This window comes from Ictalurus punctatus, chromosome 10 (genome assembly GCF_001660625.3).
Source record: "Ictalurus punctatus breed USDA103 chromosome 10, Coco_2.0, whole genome shotgun sequence".
NCBI lineage: Eukaryota > Metazoa > Chordata > Actinopteri > Siluriformes > Ictaluridae > Ictalurus > Ictalurus punctatus.
Window position 1 is genome coordinate 25,230,469 of NC_030425.2, and position 13,228 is coordinate 25,243,696.

At 40.6% G+C, this 13,228-nt stretch overlaps 1 protein-coding gene across 6 annotated transcripts in view; it reads right to left on the minus strand.

Moving 5' to 3' along the window:
* Window positions 1-409: 409 nt before the first annotated feature.
* The window catches only part of myo9aa (myosin IXAa), a 123,887-nt gene continuing 111,068 nt past the window's right edge, over window positions 410-13,228 (minus strand). For all 6 annotated transcript variants that reach the window (XM_017478025.3, XM_017478024.3, XM_017478023.3 and 3 more), the window contains 15 exons: window positions 13,045-13,175; window positions 12,736-12,944; window positions 12,493-12,609; window positions 11,580-11,768; window positions 10,364-10,411; window positions 10,134-10,245; window positions 9,846-9,907; window positions 8,035-8,227; window positions 7,814-7,942; window positions 7,305-7,410; window positions 7,056-7,187; window positions 6,699-6,822; window positions 3,346-3,548; window positions 3,123-3,265; window positions 410-2,418 (listed from right to left, as the gene is read on the minus strand). In XM_017478025.3, coding sequence (XP_017333514.1) covers window positions 2,030-2,418; window positions 3,123-3,265; window positions 3,346-3,548; window positions 6,699-6,822; window positions 7,056-7,187; window positions 7,305-7,410; window positions 7,814-7,942; window positions 8,035-8,227; window positions 9,846-9,907; window positions 10,134-10,245; window positions 10,364-10,411; window positions 11,580-11,768; window positions 12,493-12,609; window positions 12,736-12,944; window positions 13,045-13,175 — 2,287 coding nt within the window. In that variant the 3' untranslated portion in view covers window positions 410-2,029. The remainder of the gene's footprint in view (window positions 2,419-3,122; window positions 3,266-3,345; window positions 3,549-6,698; window positions 6,823-7,055; window positions 7,188-7,304; window positions 7,411-7,813; window positions 7,943-8,034; window positions 8,228-9,845; window positions 9,908-10,133; window positions 10,246-10,363; window positions 10,412-11,579; window positions 11,769-12,492; window positions 12,610-12,735; window positions 12,945-13,044; window positions 13,176-13,228) is intronic.

Consider the following 13,228-nt stretch of genomic DNA (forward strand, 5'->3'; position numbering starts at 1 on the left):
ACAAAAATCGTTTTGCGTAATAACTGATTTGTTTATTTGCTACGAAGTAAAAAATCCGAAGGGTGAGCATCCTGTAAGTGTGGTGATTCTATCTATTCTCTACTGTTCACTGTAGATCCTGGGGGGGAGGAGCTTCTTGAACACTGGCAGGAATGGGCTCAAGGAGTTAAAATAATAATAATAATAATAATAATAATAATAATAATAATAATAATTCAGATGTCGAACTCACCTAACCATTAGAGTTAAATTATTCTACATACATATTCTGCATAAATTCTACATTATCTTGTTTAAGTACATTGTAACTATCTAACACTACTACTACTAATAATAAATAAAATGTTAAATAATTTTTAAAAGGACTGAATAATAAATTCATGATGACCATAAAAAAGTGCACCTCTCGGACCTTTTACAGCTTTCATTTTAATGAGCTGGGGACAAGTCTCTTACAAACACCGACATCATTTTCCTGGTGCAGTAAGAAACAGATCTTTAAATGCACTTTATACACACACACACACTCGCACACATGCACGCACGCACGCGCACGCACACACACACACGGGCCTTTTGCCTGAATACCACAACGTTAAATACCAAACTGTGAAAAATGTTCCGGTGGGTGAGGGGGAAAAAAAACAAGCACAATGAGGAGATGTTTCTCTGCCAGTGGGGTTTAGCAGACAACACCTTAGATTGCATGGACTTCCTTCCATCGAGTTGTATCATGTTTATAATACGATAGTTACACGGTAACAGATTGTAATCAGAATTTTACAGCTGACATTTGATAGACAGCAGATTCTTCAAGGACAATACTGCAAATATTTAATCTAAAAAAACAAACAAACAGGAAAACCTGCTTCATTAAACGATAGAGAATGGTGTGTATGGTGCATACTAGGACGAGCATAAGTTTGTCTTCATGTAGGGGACTAAACGGTGTGGGCTAACGAGAGAGAACAGCGTGTGTGAGAGTACTGGCCGGCTTCGACAAACGCTGCACAGGCAACTTCAGACACGTGATCAGAGATCTGAGCAGAAGTCACGTGCTGTCTGTTTTTGGCATGTACTAAACGCTTTAGTCAACAATCAGATGACGCGGATGTAAAAAAAAGTAAAAGGGTAGGATAACAGAAGGGATGGATGGCTGTTCAGTTACTGATACAGTGATTCTTTTTTTTTTTTTTTTTTAAAAACAGTCTTCATTCAGCTGGGATCCTCTGGCATTGCAACACCAGCTGGCTTGGTCCCTTCGTAGCAGAGATTCCCGTCCAATCAAAAATAAAAGCAGCAAAAAACTTCAAAAAGTGGTTTTCACAATTATACACTCCCTCACACTCCCTCACACTCCCTCGTTTCACATCACTTTCCAAAGTGTTCAGAACAGGCAAAAAGATAGATAAATATAAGAATTTAACAACCCAGAAAATCACTGGTGTTCCAGCTTTGTACATTTTATGTCACATAATATATTTATAGAGAGATTTTATATTTTTATATATATATATATATATATATATATATATATATATATATATATATATATATATATATATATATATATATATATATATATATATATATAGTTAAAATTTATTAAATAGGTCGGGGAGTGAAATACATACACATAATTATAGAGCAGAGCACGCTGCTTAACATGGTTATAAAGTGTAAACTTCAAAAGCAGCCAATGGTTTAGCTTGGGTTCATGGAGTCTGCACTATGAATGGCCTTGTCTCCTGGCTGAGGAAAGCCGCCTGCAGCCGAGCGATCAACTGTTGTTTTTTCCCGATCACGTTATCTTTCCCCGTCATCTTTCTGACTATGCTCATATCTAATCTGCGACTCAAAAACAGAAAAGATCAGTCTGGGATCTGACCCTTTTTTTTCCAGCAGAGTTTCTCCAATGCGCTTCTTCTGCCTCTTTATGTCTATGGCACTTAGGGAGCGTTCTGCTGGCGCAGAGGACGTAGCCGGGGGAGCTGAAGAACGAGCTAACGAGGGAAGACGAGCAGCTACTTCACACCATGAACTCGTTGGCGCCATATAACACTAGCTGTTGTGCCTGAAGGTCCGGGTCTCTGTTGTGCCCCTGGTCTTCTGGGGGTCTCTGGGGAGAGTACTTGGTGTCACGTAGCTTGCTTTTCTCAGGGCTGAAAGTGGCTCGGCTGCTGAAGATGGGCCTCTCGTCGCTGTCCTGCTCGGCTGCGTTCTGGCTGGACGGAGGCAATTTGGATCGGGGCCGGAAGCGGCGGGACGGAGGTAGAGGCTGCGGGTTGGACGAGGAGATGGAGGAGACGGTGGAGCTGGAGTCTACGGAGTCAAGGGAGTCAGGTTGTCTCCGTAGTGTCCGCCTGCTTTTCCCCTGGGGTTTCTTTGGACGGGTGGCAGCTAACGTGGGGCCTTTTTCTGAAGGGCAGAGGAGCATAATGTGGTCAAGGATACATTTAAAAAAAAACAAACAAACAAAAACAAACCACAACCAATCACACTTGAGATGTTTGTGTGTGTGTGTGTGTGTGTGTGTGTGTGTGTGTGTATGTTCATTACTTAGGATATAAGGTAATGGTATTATAGAACTTCCATACTGCACTATATGAACTATAATTGAACACACTTTACTTAAATACAGTTTTATTTAGACAGACAAATTTTAGGTCATACACACAAAAGAAAATGTTTTTCTCTCTCTCTCTCTCTCTCTCTCACACACACACACACACACACACACACACACACACACACACACACACAACTGTGCAAAAGTTTTAGGCACATGCAGGGAAATGCTGTAGAGCAAAGATGCCTTCAAAATAAAGAAATTAAATGTTTCTACATTACAAAAAAAAACAAAGAGCAGTAAACAATAATAAATGAAACAAAGTCAGTATTTGGTGTGACAGGAAAAAAAAAAAAATCTATAACAGTTTGTACTAAAAAAAAAATAGGGTGCCTACAGTACTGTGTACATACATCTTAATATTTTAATTACACACGAGATATAGAGTAATTATTATATATATGCGATATAAACTGTACAAAGCTATAATCATTATTCATCTTTGAATAATATTTGAACAATTTATTTCCAACAGTCCTAAATAACAACGTACCTGAGAAATCAGAGATGGTGCCTTCAGAGTCGACGTTCAGGTTCTCGGAGCTGTCGGCAGTCCCTATAGATGCCTCAGACTCCAAAGTCTCGTCGTCAGATGCTCGAGGCTCCAGGGACAGCATCTCGTACGTCAGCTCCTCTCTGCAGAGAAAGAAACGTTTCAGATTTACAAATATACCACTTTACCATTCATCATATCCTCCTCTTGACTGCGCACTCACTTCTCTTTCTGCAGGTTCTCCAGCTCTTCGGTCAGCACTCTTTCTTCTTGCTGCATGGCGACGTGCTGCTGCTCCGTCACCTCGGCGTCTCGGACGGTGTCCTCGTCTCCGCTCTCCTCTGTAATCTCGGGGGCAGAGGGAGAGTGAGGACTCACCGGAGGAGATGGTGAGTGATAGCTGAGCTTACGTGGTCGTCCCTTACCCTGACGAGCACAAAACACACTCGTGTCGGTCGTCTAGAAGGTATTCGGTCACAGGAGTCATTTTAAATGTCTAGTATCAGTAAGTGTAAGTCACTGAAATTGTGCTTTCAGATTGTTACTGTAAATCTATGAGGAATAGAAGTGCATGATGAATGAATTACAGAGGAGATTAATGGAATAGAGAAGTGAAAAATAAAGGGAATTAATACAATTCTCCTCTTACCCCAAATGTAGTTGGCCGCCCGAGCGCTACAAATCTAACATAAGTTTCAAATCATGGAAATCTTTCTCACCCAAAATTCATAAATCTTTATATTCTAGCTCACAAATACAATTTAAAACCCTTCACTTGGTCAAATTTGGACATTTTCTAATAACTCAGAAAACGACATACATTCTGAAATGTTTCTCTTTTGCAGATATCTTAACCACAACTAAAGTCGTAGTTTTTCTTTGTGGTTTTTTTTTTTATTTTTAAAGCCTGGTTAGCACTAATCTTGAAAAGGGAAATTACATTTGCAGCAAGCAAAGAAGCATCATGGACATTTTGAGCGCTAACACCCGATTACATACGGAATTGATTAGGCTCATGTCTGTTTCGATACCCAACAAATTGATCAGAGAGTGATCTTCATATAGCTAGTGACGTTTTAGAAATCTTTAGGCAGACTGACTGTTTTTACCACTGCATTTGTTAAACTGGCTCCTTACCCAACATGATCTTTGCAGAAAAGCTAGACAAGAGAAAAGGACAATAAAAACGTTTTCACACTGTTTCTGGTGTAACGTACTGATGTTTTTTTTTTTTTGTTGTTGTTAAAGTATAGCTATGAAAGTATGTTATAGGCAGAAAACAGTACTTTTCATAATCCATAACAAACTTCAAAGGTGTTTGTTCATGTTCACACCGAGTTCACACGTTGTCCTATACCACATCATAAAAGAACATATTTTATATGAACATATATTTAACTTTCATTACTTGTTAGCTATATTAGTCAACTAGCTCCAGGAAACTAAAAAAAAACAAAACGACAAAACTAAACTAAAATGTCCGACACCAAACACATTCTGGCCAAGGTATATACAGCTCTGGAAAAAATTAAGAGACCAGTGCACATTTTTCTTAAATCAGCATCTCTGGCAGCCATTCCAGTGTCTGTTCAATTCCAACACAAGCACACCTCATTCTCCTGAATGAGGTACAGATTAGGTGATCACCTGAACCATAATCTTTAACGAGGAAAAGTATAAAAACCACGGCTGTGGTCATCATTATCGTCTTGCAACAGGACCAGCTGGATGGCAAAGACAGCGCTAGTAGTACCTCAAAAGTAACTGGAATCAAAAATTTACTATTGATTATGCCAAAAGAGTTGAAAAGGAAACATTTTGAGTGAGTAAAAGTAAAAGAAGGGTTCAATTCTGGCTTTACTGGCAGAGGGATACAGTGAGCGTCAGGTTGCTTCCATCCTTAAAACGTCAAAGACGGCGGTTTATAAGAACACGGTCAAGCAGCAGACATTAGGGACAACAAGGCTACAGACTGGGAGCGGGCGAAAACTCGATCGATTGTCACTCAACAACCGTAGCATGACATCTACAAAAAGAATGGCAAACGGCAGTGAAAGGGGTGAAGTGGACCGTAGAGGACTGGAGTAAGGTCATCTTCTCTGAGCAGTCCAATTTTCAGCTTTGCCCAACAACTGGCCGTTTAATGGTTAGATGGAGACCTGGAGAGGCCTACAAGCCACAGTGTCTCGCACCCACTGTGACATTCGGTGGAGGATCGGTGATGATCTGCGGGTGCTTCAGCAAGGCCGGAATCAGGCGGATTCGTCTTTGTGAAGGACGCACGAATCAAGTCACGTAGAAGGTTGTCCTGGAGGAAAACTTGCTTCCTTCTGCTCTGATAAATGTTCCCCAAGTCTGAGGATTGGTTTCTCCAGCAGGACAAAGCTCCATGCCACACAGCCAGGTCAATCAAGGTGTGGCTGGAGGAACACCAGATCAAGACCCTGTCATGGCCAGCCCAATCCCCAGACCTGAACCCCATTGAAAACCTCCGGAATGCGATCAAGTGGTAGACGGATGGTCACAAGACAAACAAACCCGAGCTGCTTGACGCGTTGCGCCAGGAGTGGCATAAATTCACGTGGAGAGCATGCCGAGACGCTGTGACTGAAAATCAGGGTTATTCCACCAAATACTGATTTCTGAATCTTCGCAAGTTAAAACATTTAGTATTGTGTTGTTTAAAAATTCATATGAACTTATTTTCTTTGAAATTATTCGAGCTCTGACAACATTGCATCTTTTTTTTTGGACATTTTCTGCAAATAAATGCTCTAAATGACAATATTTTTATTTGGAATTTGGGAGAAATGTTGTCAGTAGTTTATAGAATGAAACAAAAAGGCTCATTTTACCCAAACACATTCCTATAAACAATACAAAAAAACCAGAGAAAATCATTTTGAAGTGATCTCTTAATTTTTCCCCCCGAGCTTTATATTTTACTTTTAAAAAAAAAAAAGAAAAAAAGAAAAGAAAAAAAAAAGATGTTCCACTAAAAGCACTCACTACTCACTAGCTACTACAGCACACAGACACAAAGATGCACACATTATAGGTTACCTTTCTTGCTGCTGTGGACTGCATGTTGTCAAATTTAAAACAAAAAGAAAAAAAAACAGTGTAAAACATTAGCTAATAAAATAAAGTTAATGAGGTACTCAACAGGACACAGAACAATAAGATGAAACACGCCTAGCGACCTTGAAAGCGAAAACATTGCCGCTATGTGACCGTGTATAAAGTGCCAGTGGAAGTGAGCTGACCGAGTGGGACACGGATGCACTGGAATGGTGTGGTGATGGTGACAGAGACCACACAGTGCTGGAACTTGACCAATGAGGAGTGCTACAGAATGGCTAGAGTGAGGCACACAGAGTGAGTACGTACCGCTGCTGCACTGCGGGTTATGCTCACAAACCTAACTGCGATTACTACAGGCTTCTGGATTCGAGAGCAGAGGGTATATGAGAGAAAGGGGTTAGAGGGATACGACAGATCAAATTCAGTGTAGATGTGTGTTGGAAGTGTTGGGTCACATGATGCCATCTGCTCCGTGCCATCTGTTTTACTCACCATGGACCTGCGAATGAACGTCAGCCGGCTCTTCGCTTTACTCTCAGCGAACTCCAATGTGCTGATGTCCTTTAACCGGGCTCTGTACTTGTTCATCTGCTCACAAATGATCAGTTCTACACATCTATACAACACACACAGACACACACACACACACGCTCAATAACGACATTCAGAGTATTCAGACGTCAATAATGACACAAGCAAAATATCTGAAAAGTAGATCAGAGTTTACCGTACACATTAACAGTTCATTCAGAAATATGCAGATGGGAAAAATGAGTAGTGAAACCGTGACAATGTCCAGCAAGCAAATCAGCTAGTGCTAACGAAAGCCAATAGAACGTCGTAACGTACGCTGTGGTTTTGCTGATGTCCTGAACACTCTGCAGGGGGTCGATGGTGTCGGGGCAGCGCAGGATACAAGGAGCAAAGACGATGGCCAGTGCGTTGGCGGACATCCGGTTGGTCTCTTCTTGCAGAACAATCCTGTTAAAGATACATGTTCGTACATTGATTTTTCATAAACTGTACACGTTCGTGCAACAGATATTACTCAACTGCCGTGACGATGATACACGAGAACAGGATTAAGGAGTCTCTCACCTGACCAAGTGGAAGATGAGCCTTTCCAGAGTGTTCAGGTGAGTTCTGCTGAGCTGATCGATCACAGAGTACACCCCTCGTACCACCTCCTTTCTGTCTTGAAGGCCTGTGCAAAAGGTACAAACGTTCATTCTTCTGTTGCCCACTCGAACTGTGTGGGTTATTTAAAAAAAAAAAAAAAAAATTCCTTTTTTTTTTTTTTGGGTTCAGAAACACCGAGCCTCCTGCTTGTGTAATTATTTCTGTTTTTACCAGTTTGCCAAATTTTTCTTTTTGGATAAACTTAATAGTCAGAATTAAAAACCCCATAACAGCCTTTTTTTTTATTATTGGGTTCCAAGGCATTCTAGTCCTAATGCAGACCTGGTATTATTGAAATCCAGACCCTTCTGCAGTATACTTCATCTTGTTTTAATAATACATCATTTAATTTAACCTTAACATGGGTTTTATTCTAACTCTACTAAAAGAACAGATTTGCTTAATGCTAAGCCCGACTAATCACTCACCCATGGCTCTTAGGAATTCCTCATACAGTTCAAAGGTCATAAGGGGATTGGGCAAATCGCGCAGCCACTGCTTGAAAACGCTGGCGATGACATGGATGTTGTAGTCGTCCAAGTTTGTACTGCTCACATCTGTACGACAACAATGAACAGATAAACCAGACCAGGTTATTGATTAGAAATGACTGATGACTGAGATTTGTTCTCTTGTTTAAGTACCTTACCTGTGTCCAGACCCTGTTTCAGTTCCTTGATTTTATTGGTGGAGCCAGATTTCCTGTAGATGCCTTCTGTGTAGAGGCCGTGCATCTCGATATAGTTGATGAGTTTCTCGACCACCAGAGGTACAGAGCGGTCGTCGTGGGTCAAACGGGAGACGTCCACACCAAACTGCCTTGATGACAGCTCAGGATCATACTAACCATAAATACATGCACACGCACACACACGCACACAGCATTCAACAATTAAACCAAACAGTACAGAAAAATCCACCCTGAACACCTGGATAATAATCTTTTTAAAGGAACACCCATGTGAGAATTATTTTCTATTAGAAGTTGATCGATAGTGGATTTTACCGATACCCATAACTGATCAAATCAACCGATAGTAAAGCATTCACAAGCTTCCCTTTTCTCCTCCCCATCCTCTGTGTTTGTTTGCTTCCAAGGTGCCTTTTAACACTTTTAAGGAAAAGGTGCAGAGCTGAGCATTTTGGGCGGAGCTTATTTCTGGGCCAGAAAATGCAAATAGGCTGTAAATATCTGTTCTAGCAATAGTGAATCACAATTATTCCAAAGTGTGTTTAAGATTATATGACTGTTATATGTCTAAAAACATGTCATTTAAACCTAAATTGCATAAGGGTTCAAATATGATTGTATTATTATAGGTCTAAAACATTATAAACATCATGAACGGCGTAAAAAAGGGAAGAAACAAACAAACAAACAAATAAATAAATAAATACAGTAACACCTCATCTTCATTTTAAAGGTCACTAAGGCCTAAAAGAAGCCCTCATTCAGTCCAAAAACTGATTTCAATTCACTCAGAAATGAGAGGTCGGCCGATAGTGGATTTTACCGATACTGGTAATTAAGTCGGGCGGTACCTACCTGCTGATAACCGATTAATCAACCGATAGTTTTTAAAAACTGATACTGAATGAAAACACCCAAAGTAAAATATTAAACGGTACTGACTGTACCGTGAAAATGTACTGTACTTTTTTAAATGAAATACATTCATAAATATTAATATATATGAACTATTTATAAATATTAAAGTAAATAAAACATACATCCAAACGGAACCAAAAAGTAACTCTTCAAATAACAAATAAAAAACAGACATCCAAAATGGAAAAAAAAAAAAAAAAAAACCCAAAACTTCAAACAACAACAAAATTGGCCAGTGATGGATTTTATTTTGCCTCTAGAGGCCGCTCTCGTACTGCATGATGACATCCGACCCTTCGCTGTCACTCCCGCAACGGACGAAACTGGGGAAAACTATTGGTGCTGATTTTTGCGGATAACCCATAGCTCCGGTGCGGATTAATCGGCAAAACTGATCGTTCAGTTTCTATTTTGTAATGACATGTTGGTCTATTTTCACTTTGGCTAATGGTTTCCTACTTTACCCACAATGCTGTTCGACTACCTCCTGATAGTGATCTCCACCTAAACAGAACGGTGCAGGGCTGCTTTAGTCCTTTAGTCTGATATCAGCTTCCTCGCCTCCCCAACTGTACAGATCAGCTTCCAAAGCTTCAAATTTCAAGCTAATACCGCCAATCACCACATCCTGTAGATCTTTAACTCCTGAGCCGAGTCTCGGTAATAAACTTGGCGCAACCGTATCATGCAGCTATTGCCCTCTTCGAATACAACTGTTGCTGTGTCCGGTAATTTTATACTTTATTTTATACGCATGTAATGTGTTTCAGGGTGGCGTTTGTGACAAAACCATGTCTAAGACACTCCGAGTAACAAATCAAAATTCACAGGGACATGTGATAATTCCTTACCTTCTTGCTGCACTTGCTGATGGTCTTCAGACAGCACTTTCTGTGGCAAGCGTATCGGCACACTACACACGAAACACACGTATTTCACCGAAAATCGAGTCTCACAGAAAGGTCACACAGTGTAGAAAGCAGCTCTTAAGCTGAAGCCAGTGTTACTTTACATGCACTAACACACATCCAGCCTGAAAAAGCCAGACTACTCAGAAACAGGACAGAAAGGCCATACGGAAGACACGAGCCTGGCGATTTTAGTGAGGAGTCTCAAACGGGCAGAGGACACAAACTCACGTTTGCAGACACATGCTCTGTCCATCATCCAGATGAGGGAGGAGCAGAACTCGCAGTAAGTAGGGATGCTGTACTGAGTGGACTTGAAGATGTGGCCATTGTGCTCCTCCACCTGTTTTTTTTTTTTAAAGAAAGAAATAAGAGGTGAGCAAAAAAAAGAAAGAAAACAAAACATCAAAACTAATCGTTTAGTGAGAAGCCAATAATGCACAGGCTGTGATCATCCTCACAATGTCAGTGTCCTTTTTCCTCCTCTTCTTTCGATCTGGCTTGATGACCTGGAATATTGAATCAATTCAAAAATCTTTTCGTTATAGCATTTAATTATAAATAACAATTTGATTGCAACAACTAATAAAAGAAAAACAGATCGAATTCGTTGATAATAATACGATTAGTTTAAAGAAGGTTAAAGTATTTATTGTTGATAAGATATGATATACATCATTTAAATGTCTTAAAGGGATAGTTCACCCAAAAATGAAAGTTCTCGTTCACGAGAGAACCACAACGCACACGTGTTGTGTTGTGTCGACGTGAGAGCGGACAAAACACGTGGGCATTGTGGTTCTCTCGTGAACGAGAACTTTCATTTTTGGGTGAACTATGGAGATGTTTGGTTGCGGTTCTCTCGTGAACGCGTGTCCGAGATCTATACGGAAGTGAAGATATTTTGCGAATACAAACTTCATTTTAGTTTTTTCATGTGCTTTTACGATGCCTTTTGTACTTTTTTTGGAGCGTGAAAGTTTTGGTTACTTGGACTGTAAATGGAGGGAGGCAGAGATCTCCCAGGTTTCATTAAAAATGTCTTGGTTTGTGTTCCGGAGATGAACGTCGTATGGGTTTGGAACGACGTGATGGAAATTGATGACAGAAGTTTCACTTCTTGGTGAACTGATGCATTAACATACACAACATACTGTACGCTATACGGACAGTCGTCTGTGGACCATCGCACCCTTGTTGAACCTGACCATCATAGGCTTGTTGAAAATCCCATTCCAGATTTAGTCCCCCTTTGCTGTTACAATATCCTTCACTCTTCTGGGAAGGATTTCCACTAGATTTTGGGGCGTGGCTGTGGGGATGTGTTCATTCAACCACAAGAGCGTTAGTGAGGCCACGCCCTGATGTTGGGATGTTGAGGTCAACAGTTTCGGAAAGGCCCACATATGGGTGTGATGGTCAGGTGTCCAAACTTTTGGCCACATAGTGTATATTTTGATATAGTACATGTTGCATGTCTCTATCCTGCATATGCTTTAGATCCTTAGAGTTGGTCCCAAAATGAGTCCCTGATTCCAGACATTGAAAAGTGTCAACCCCATAGAGTCGATTCCACGTGCTGTGATTCGGTCAGCGACGCAGCCGGCGCATACGGATACAAAATTGAGATTTTGAATTTGACCAGTCAGGAGTGAACAAGTTTTGTAGTAGTGTTACCTTGTTCATGCTGCTGTCCAGTGGCTTGTACTCGGTCATGAACTCATCTAAGAACACTTTGAAGGTGTTCACCCAAACCCGAACAGGCGACTCGCTCCAGTCTCTCTGCTCCTGACGCATGGTCTTCTCCAGGATCTGCTCAAACAGTGCGTGCAGGTCTTTATAGCGGATACTCTTCCCATCATCCATCTGTCCAAAACAATGAAGAGATCAGTATTTTATTAAATAAACCTTGCACACAATTATTTATAATTTTCCGGTCTCAAAAATTGGAGACTTCTCATTCATTCCAAGTCATTTCTCTCAAAAAGCTACAGTAGTGACCATGACTATTTTACATCAGCCGGGGAAAGTATTACAAGACAACCTTACAGTATGTTTACAAAACTGTACAATGAAGTGCAGAATGTGTGTACCTTAAGGAAACAAAAAAGAAAAATAAATACAAGATATTTAGTGTGTTGAGTTTTACAGATGTTCCATCATTACAAGAAATGAAAATGGACAAATAGTGAAAATTGAGAAAGTCAAAACGTTATCTGATTGCACCCCCCCCCTTTTTTGTAGATAAATTGATAAATCAATGGGAGATGCAAATGTGTATTACCTGACTGATTTAACATCATCAAACCTACCATTTGAAATGTTTATATAATTGTCAGTTATTACGAAAGGTTTATGCACAACGTCCTTAAATGTTTTGGACAATCTGTAACCTTTCTGTTACACTGTTTATATAATCAGTTCTGCCTGGATTTATGGAAACAGACATACACAAGTTCTTTGCGCTGCAATGTGACAGCTGTATCATTGTGTAACTGAGTAAGAAGAGAAAAGTGGCACAAATGTGACAGCTCTTACGTAAACACAGCACGACTCACGGTTTAACAGAGAGGTTTAACAAGTTACTCACGGCCAAAGCGGTGGAATAGGAGTTGAAAATGTTAATGCGGAATTCCTTCAGCGCTTTTTTAAACACAACATCCACCATCGTGTCTTTCTTACTGTCCTCGGTATCTAGATCGCTGATCTGTGAAACGTTAGGTACATTAGGTTACATGAAACATTAGGTTAATTCTGTATTTTTATACATTGATGTTAAGGTCGCTTTCATTCGGGGAACAGTCTGTAGACCAGTGCTGACTTGTAGCAGTACCTTCTTCATGAGGAACTCGTTCATACTCCTATAGTCATTGGCGCATGTAAGGATCTGCAGTGCGTCGTTCTGCCACTGGGCGGGCTCTAGAGTCACGCTGCTGATCTTCACGCTGCGGCGCCGCTTAATTTTGGGCGAGGGCTCCTTGTTCTCCTTGAACTCTGGCAGGGAGCTGGAGTCAGGGCTGTGAGGAGGGGACAAGCACTCCCCTGCGCGCGCGCACACACACAAATTCTTTAACACAGGAATCTATCGGCCTACATGAAAACCTTTTCATTTCTTTTTTTTTTTTTTTAAACATCATCTCACCTTCAACCATGAGGAATGCAGTATCAGGATAATCCCCGTCTAGAGATTCTCCGGGATACAGCAGTCTGTCTCTGGATGATTTCTTCTCTCCCTGCTTGGTCTTTCCCCAAAACTTCATCTTGCCCCGAACCCTGTGCGCAAAAAAACACCACACATTCATTTTGATACTTGAAAACAGCTGTTT